The 8259-nt window shown below is 36.5% G+C and overlaps 1 protein-coding gene across 2 annotated transcripts; it reads left to right on the forward strand.

Annotated features, from left to right (window-relative positions):
- Window positions 1-2772: 2772 nt before the first annotated feature.
- Window positions 2773-7034, forward strand: ric3a (RIC3 acetylcholine receptor chaperone a). 2 transcript variants are annotated; one of them, XM_016571201.1, is made up of 6 exons: window positions 2773-2977; window positions 3394-3602; window positions 4632-4710; window positions 5149-5236; window positions 5714-5859; window positions 5937-7034. In XM_016571201.1, the coding sequence occupies exons 1-6, from the start codon at window positions 2860-2862 to the stop codon at window positions 6758-6760; spliced, it is 1464 nt and encodes a 487-aa protein (XP_016426687.1). In that variant the 5' UTR covers window positions 2773-2859; the 3' UTR covers window positions 6761-7034. The 2 variants fall into 2 exon arrangements, with proteins under 2 accessions (XP_016426687.1, XP_016426688.1); XM_016571202.1 differs by lacking the exons at window positions 2773-2977; window positions 3394-3602 and adding an exon at window positions 3671-3689.
- Window positions 7035-8259: the final 1225 nt, after the last annotated feature.

The raw sequence follows: 8259 nt of genomic DNA on the forward strand, positions 1-8259 counted from the left end.
ATCTGTCTATCTGTCTGTCTGTCTGTCTGTCTGTCTGTCTATCTATCTATCTATCTATCTATCTATCTATCTATCTGTCTGTCTGTCTGTCTGTCTGTCTGTCTGTCTATCTATCTATTTCAACCTTCCAGTAATTTAATAATATAGATGAAGCTGGCTTTATCTGTATGCCAGATTGGTTTTATTGTGTTGACTTGTTTATCTGAGAACTTTGCAAAAATGTGATGTTTGGAGGATAAAATTCACAAAACAATATTCTAATACAGTTTACATACTGTTCAAAACATTTACCAAAAATCATTCATGCATTTTGACCTTTGACCCCTTAAACTCTGGCTGAGTCAGGGGCGCAGCAGCGAGTAATGTGACGTCTTGTGCTGGACATCAGTGCTCTCTGGCCGAGGCCCAAGCTGCTTTCCCACACGCACAGCGCAGCTACAGATCAGATTACTATTTACACTGCTTTTCAGCCTTAATCAGGATGCCCATCTGCTGCCTCTCTTCACCGCATAATACATCATCAACACATTCACAATACTGTCCAGTTATGCTTTATTCTTACACGCTCACACACATGTCCGACATCACTTCCCCATTCCACAGTATGAAGACAGGTTGAAGGTCTGGCAAGCATTTGAACTCAGATTATTAATCTACTTTTGAGCATCTGCCTGATAATATCTCAGTTCAAGATTATTCAAAGTCTCATATGTGCCGTCCTGCTCTCCTCATGTTAACAAATGGAGGATGACAACTGGCTGGTGTCTCGAGGCCTGGCTCACACAGCCAAGCTTCCTTAGGTTGCATTATTCCAGCACATTCACTCACCATCTCTGTCTCTCCTCCATGAATATAAAGGCCCCAGGATTTGTAACAGTATGTCCTTCACGACACTCAAAGTCAGCTTCATTCCCATCAATATTAAATAAAAATTAAAGCCCACTCGATATATGGGAGTGTGCATTGATTTAATATTTCATCCCAGCAGTGAAAGAAGCCCTTGCTCCCACACTCAACTTACAATTTGGAAATAAATTGACTGATTTAGACAGCCAGAAAGAGAGAGAGAGCGAAAAGGGGTCAGATGCGAACCTGGTCTGCCAGTACTGAGAAAGGTGACATTGCACAACAAATCATTTGTATGAATATAGAGAAAGAAAACGATTGCTATTTCTGAAAGCAATTTTGTTTGGTGAAAGTGTGTAGATTGCCATGTATGTGAATTTATCGCTCACACGACAGGAAGGGACACAAGCGTTTCATAAGAGTCAATGGCATATTTTGCTTTTAGCAGAAACAATATAAGCACTAAGAGTTTCATAGAAAAGCAGACAAAACTGTTTTTTTTTTGGAAAACATAAAAACAGCTTTCTGCACAGGCCTTGTGGGTTTCTATGAGGTGACTTTTGTGGCAGTACATCCATTGTGCTTAAATTGAGCCTAATGAAGAATAATTAGGCAGTTAAAACGTTGATAACAGAGCAGCTCAGTAGACAGATAAAAGATGAGCTGGCCTGGAGAAAGAGTTTGAGCTCTGCAGGAAATATCAGCACTCATGTACATTCACGTTATATCACCATGCCGAACTTAAGGACCAATTCACTTTTCCAATTGCCTCCATTTCTTTGAAAACTGGAAATGTTTTTTTCCCCACATGCTCATTAAATCTGCATGTGGTAAAACTCAAAACTTTAATTAGGAATTATTGGAAATTTAAATGAATATGAATATTTATTTAGCTTAGCAACAAGGCATTTTCGCACTAAGGTAGACCATGATATGCTCTCAAAGGTCTTAGAGAGTGCCATGAATGGATTATTGAAAAAACACAGAAATTAACATAAAAATGGAAATGACTATGTAGACTTTTCATGGCTGGTTCAGCATAAATAGTAGAAAAATACATATAATATCTTAAAAACATTTCATTAAATATATAGAACATGGGTAAGTCAGTAAAATTGTTGATATACTGTACATTACATTAAAATGTAAAAAATAATATAATATAATATAATAAAATGAATAATAATATAATAGTTAAGTAGATCATTGTTAGCACAAAATATTCACATAGATGCCATGTGGTGATATTTAATGAATTTAATGCATTATTTAATGACATTAACTTATGTATGTTATACTTTGGGACATATATTTTATATGGAATCAAAAAAATAGTTTTCAATAATTTAAATGTTATTAAATTTTGTTTTATAATTTAAATCATATTGAGACAAATTGTCCACAACCTATACAATGGATTCATCTGTAGTGTACTTGAGATCTCAATAAAAGGCTTTTAATGAGGCCTCATGAGCGCTTATAATCACGACAGCGCTGCCATCTACTGGACTAATAGGTGAATAACAACAACAACAAGAACACGAACACGACATCATCATCATCATAATCGCTGTCATCATAAACAACAACAACAGTAATAACAACAACAACAACAATAATAATAATAATAATAGCCTATCATTAAAAATGCGGTTGGGTTACACAAAAGTGGAAGAAAATGTGGAATGTAAATTTGGAATATATTTTACGGATTCATGATAAAATAAATGAAAATAAATTCATGAAAGGGCAGCGATAAAATTACAATAAAGAGTAAAAGACTCAATGATCTCCTAAAACAGGTTAATAACAGGTCACAAATATGATTGATGATTTTGAGTGAGTTGATTTAATGTGTCGTCAATCTAATCTCACCCAGAACCAGAAGGAGGATTAATGTTTCCAGTCATTTCCGCTTCAGCGAATCAACAGGAAATTTCGTAAAAGTGATGTCGTGTTGTTGACGCTTGTCACCGTTTGTTCTACAGCATCGATTTTCTCTGTCGTATCGATATGGCGGTTTCAACAAGTCAGAAGATCACCTTGATTTCTTGCATCGTCCTCTGTATGTCTTTATTTCTACCCAAATTATTTTTACCCAGAGTGAAGAAAGAAACAGCGCAGTCGGAGGGTAAGATGAGACAAAAATGTAATCCTTCATCATCCCTCATTTAGTGTTTCAGTAATGTCAGTGCTGATTTGACCATCCCTGTGATCTCTGTGCTCAGGTCCCCTGTTAACCTCTACCAGCTCCCCGTGTGTGGATTCATAATGTGAGGATCACATTCATTTCCAAAACAAATCTATCCTTATTTATTCCTACATCTTAAAAAAAAAAAAAAAAAAACACAGTAACATAGAAAAAAAAATAATAATAACATTGGATCATTAAAACATTATAAGGAGCTTTCATTGTCATTTAGTTTAGTTTAATTTAGTTTATTTTTGTAATTAATATTTTTGATAACCACTGGTTTTATACAGAAAAATTGCTCTTTTTAGTGCAGTCTCTATAAAATAATTGTATTTATTTATTTATTTTTGAAGTTGGACCAGGACATTTTCCTCCCCCACGACACAGACATTCATTCTCTGAAGATCATGATCACTGGGATACAGAATCTCATTACATCAAGCATTACAGCCCAGAGGCCATTGCCAGAGCCAAAGGTGTTGGCAAGCCGAATCTCCTGGGCCAAGTCATCCCCGTCTATGGCTTTGGGATTTTCCTTTATATCATCTACTTGTTCTTTAAAGTGAGTCTTATCAGAAGCTATTTGGAAAACGGCTCCGTTCAGCAGCTCTCCTGTAAGAATTATTCTCATAGAGAAAAGATCTAACAGGTGCTTTAAAGGGGTCATATGATGCGATTTCAAGTTTTCCTTTGTCTTTGGAGTGTTACAAGCTGATTGTGCATAGATAAGATCCCTGAAGTTGCAAAGACTAAAGTCTCAAAACCAAAGAGATATTCTTTATCAAAGTTAAGACTCTGCCACGCCCCCCTAAAACGGCTCGTCCTAACACGCCCCCAAGTGCACTGGGTCAGCTGGCCAATCAGAGCAGTCTGCGCTTGTCGGAAGGAGGGACTTTGTAGAAAACGAAGCGTTTGAGAGAGGCGGGGCATAGAGGACCTACGATAATGTACAGTATTTGAAAAATAATGTGTTTTTTGAACATTAAAGCATGTCAACATATTCTGTTACACCAAATACACAAAATAATGATCTTTAAAAAAGCATCATATGACCCCTTTAATATATACAGAAATGCTCAAAAGTTTGGGGTCAGTGAGATTTTTTATGTTTTTGAAAGAAGTCTCTTATTCTTACAAGGTTGCATTTATTTGATCAAAAATACAAAAAACAGTAATATTGTGAAATGTTTAAAATAACTGTTTTGTATTTTAATATATTTTAAAATGTAATTAATTCCTGTGATGGCAAAGCTGAATTTTCAGCAGCAATTGTTACAACCTTCAGGGTCACATGATCTTTCAGAAATCAGTCCAGAAATGTCTTTACTGTCACTTCTGATCAATTTAAAATATCCTAGCTGAAGAAAATTATTAATTTCTTAAAAACAAATTCGGACCCCAAACTTTTTAATGGTGGGGTACATCTGCTGTAATAAAAAAAAAGTATTTTATTGCCATTGGTTTTTAATGTGGTTGTGTGTATATGTATACACACACACACACACACACACACACACACATATATATATATATATATATATATATGCTCGCAGTAGCTGAATCAGTTATGCTTACTTTGATCTTTCAACAGCTGACCTCTAAGGACAAACCTCATCGACAAGGGTGCAGATTCCCTATGCTGCAGTCAGAATACACATTTGAGGAGATGCGTGAGTTTGCATATACATCAACCTTAGTTGGACAACTACACATGCAACTCCAGATAAGGTAGATTACGATCCTGTCCAAGACCTGGCAAGCTTTGTTCTCTCCCTTTTGTTCAACCCGGATTAACAATCAGAAGTAATGTTTTATAAGCCTAGCCACTCCTAATACCAATTAACTGCATGTCTTTTGGATCAGTAGTAAGAGGTTTAGCTCTATTCAACAAATGGATGCCAAAGGGTGGAGGAGGCAACTGACAGAGCATCAGTACCGCACTTACTCCATGTACAGCATGTGTATGAAAAGCTCAAACTATTCTTACAATTTTGCTATTTAAATGAATTTATGATTTAAATGAAACTACAAAGTGTGGCGGCCACATGTTTGAGTGAATCTCTGTATCTTATGTGATTCTAAACCTCATTCAATTGTCTCCCTGGCAGCTACTTGTCAGCTGGTGCAGATGCAGGCCAGAATGAGTGAAAAAGGCAGAGAAAAGAGAATATCTAAAGTTGTCCACCCATCTGCCAGGTAATCAGATCATATTTCTCTCCTTGCACCATCCAGTATCTTACTGATCAAAGAGCTGACAGAGCACTGACATGATCTGCATGCAACTTCGAATGGAATCCATTTTAAAAAGGAAAAGTGCTAGTTCACAGCATTATGATTTCCAGGAAATGCATTAACTGCTAAAATGCATACCTAGAGTGCAGTGTAAGTCGCTTTGGATAAAAGGATCTGCCAAATACAATGTATATATATATTTTTTTACATTCACAAAACATAGATACATATTCTTCTGAGGAAACGTATTTGTTTCCTTTTCTATTTTTAGTATGTAATTAGTTGACCAGTTTGAATTACTTTTTAAAATAATGAGCAACAGTGGTATATTTGTTTTGCAGCTTCATAATTAGCAAGAAATGTGTATGTGGTTTTTGCAGTGATTGTGATATGTTACTTGTATTAATGTAGTTTCTGACTCACCACTTGGTCTGACTTCAGGTCACGCAGGGGCACACGGAGGCGTGAGGAGAGAAAGCTCAAACAGTTGAAGGAGATCACCCAAATGATGCGGGAGAGACAGTTGCGAGAGGAAGCTTCACCAGAGGAGGAGGCCGAGGAGGCCCCCTACACTGCAGACTGGGAAGGTATGCTTCAAGGCTTTGTGTTGGGTCCGCTGTTGTTTCTTGGTTCTTGAATTTAATTTTATTCACTGCTTCTCAAGGCTATCCAGAGGAGACCTACCCAGAGTATGACATGACCTCCCGCAGACGCAGATTTCCTAGTGTTATACTTGAAGAACCAGACCAAGTCATACTCACAGCAGAGGAGCTTGCTGAGAGAATGGAGAAGGAAGAAGAGGAGGAAGAGGATGAGCCTGATGATGCGTGTACTAATGAGGAGGTGAAAGTGGAGAATAATGAAGGAGAAAATGAAGAGGACGACAAAGAAGAAGAGGAATATGAAGAGGAGGAGGAGGAGGAGGAGGAGGAAGATGAAGACGAGATTAGAGAAGACCAGCCCTGTCTTCCTAAAAGTATTGATGAGGATGATGAGAAACTCGAGTACCCAGGTGAAAACGAAGAGGAACAGAAACCAAGCAGAAGACGACAAATCACCTTTAGCGATCACAGACACGTCTTCCATTATCCAAAGGGTGAAGCTGTTGGCTGCAAGTATGAGAAAGAGGAGGAAGAAGAACATGATGGAGAAGAAGAAGAGGAGGAGGATGATGATGATGGTGAAGGGAATGAAGAGGAAGAAAATGGTGATGATGAAGACTGTGAAGAAGAAGAGGAAGATCAACATAATGAAGACGGGCAGAGTGAGACTGAGAAGGAGGAGGAGGATCCGCTGATGGAGGCTGAGAGCCTGGGATTTAATGATGAAGTGGAATGTGAATCTGAGGAACAGGAAGTAGACCTCCTTGACTTCCTACAAACATACCAACCTGAGGTAACCATCATCTCCAACAAGTCAGAGTCTACCAAAGCTCAAACCTCAGGGACTCTTCGAATGCGTCACAAGAAACAGAAGGTGAAGAAGTGACCAGCCTGTAAAAAAAAACAATAGTCTTGTGGTCGTTTACCCTCTAGTTCAAACATACCTTACTGTGAATCTTTCTTGCTTTGCTTCAGGAAACTGTTTCTCTGTAACTATTTAGGCTTTTCTGAGATTCTGAGATTTAATTCATCTGTTTCCAAGAACAGCTAGAGAACATTTTAGAATATGTTGTGTCAAAAATAGGCACTTTTAAGACCCTTTTTCCAAAGAAAGTCTTTGCCAATAAAACATTTCCGAACAGAAGTGGCTTTGTATGAACATTATTTCATGAGCACTAAAGTACTGTACCACAAATGCAATGATTTCATCTTAAATATTTGAGATGCGAAAATTCACATTCAGTTTTATTGTTTTCATATCTTGATTACTGTATACAAACACTGTATACTGACCACTGTACACATTTTACAAAACAGTGTGACATAACAGTTATACATTATCACTTTAACAAAAGAGTGATGAGATTTTTTTCCCAAACAATGAAAAATAGCAGAAAAACGCATTAATTTTCGGTGTTTTTAACCATTTAGAGCAAACCCAAAAACTGTTAGAGCATTACATAAAGTATAGAAAGTGCTGGAATGGTTTCACGAGGCAGTTAAAAAACAAACTTTAATAACTTACACAGATTTCTTTGCAATTTGGCCAAAGAATTTAATATATGTTTTATAATTTTTCCTTAAAAAAGTAATATTAAAAATACTTTTCTGGGGGAAAGATATATTTCAAAATGTGATATCTGAAGCCACATTTCTATGACAAAAAGAATAGTAACAAAAATGGTATGCCATTTGCAGCAAATTTCTTCTCTTTATCTTGGATTAACATTCTAAATATTAGTTGTTGTTATTGTTTTTTTTTTTTAAACTTAAAATGCAGTTTTGTGCAATTAAGAATGTTCTGTGTGATGGACAACAAACCTGAATTTTTCAAAGTTAAACCAAAGGGGCTCTCAGCAGGGAACAAAATGATGATAGATTGGTTTCTTAAAAACACATTCATTTAACACTAACTTTATACGATTTTAGACAATGAGAAGATTTTGATTTCTCAGATTTCCAAGACTTTTTTTTTTGTTTTTTTTGTGACGTTTGACTGAAATGAAAAACAGTATGATAAAAAATAAACCTCGAGTCATGCTAATGCATAATAGAGCAGATCTAGTAAATCAGTGTGGCCATATGAAAACTTCAACACTTTCAAGAATAGTTTGGCTTTAAAGCAGCACTATGTAACTTTTTCTGTGTTCAAAATTTGCAAAATGTATATAATGAGTGAGTACATCATGAATTCATCTTCCAAACCGCGTTTTTGTCTTATTCCGAATCACTACGGTACACTTATAATAAGTACTTATATTTGGACTATTGTAGCCTGGTCGGGTCGTCACCGCTGCGGAGTAACACATAACTGCGTGAATCGCCATAGACATAAACTTAGAGAAGTAGCCAAAATTTACATAGTGCTGCTTTAAAGTTTTCGTC

Source organism: Sinocyclocheilus rhinocerous, unplaced genomic scaffold (genome assembly GCF_001515625.1).
Source record: "Sinocyclocheilus rhinocerous isolate Xijiao unplaced genomic scaffold, SAMN03320098_v1.1 scaffold742, whole genome shotgun sequence".
NCBI lineage: Eukaryota > Metazoa > Chordata > Actinopteri > Cypriniformes > Cyprinidae > Sinocyclocheilus > Sinocyclocheilus rhinocerous.

Bases quoted from the DNA above. Each gene is read 5' to 3' on its own strand.
- ric3a (XM_016571201.1), top strand. From the start codon at position 2,860: ATGGCGGTTTCAACAAGTCAGAAGATCACCTTGATTTCTTGCATCGTC. The intron at 2,978-3,393 runs GTAAGATGAGAC...TTATTTTTGAAG, and splicing joins AGAAACAGCGCAGTCGGAGG to TTGGACCAGGACATTTTCCT. The intron at 3,603-4,631 runs GTGAGTCTTATC...ATCTTTCAACAG, and splicing joins TCATCTACTTGTTCTTTAAA to CTGACCTCTAAGGACAAACC.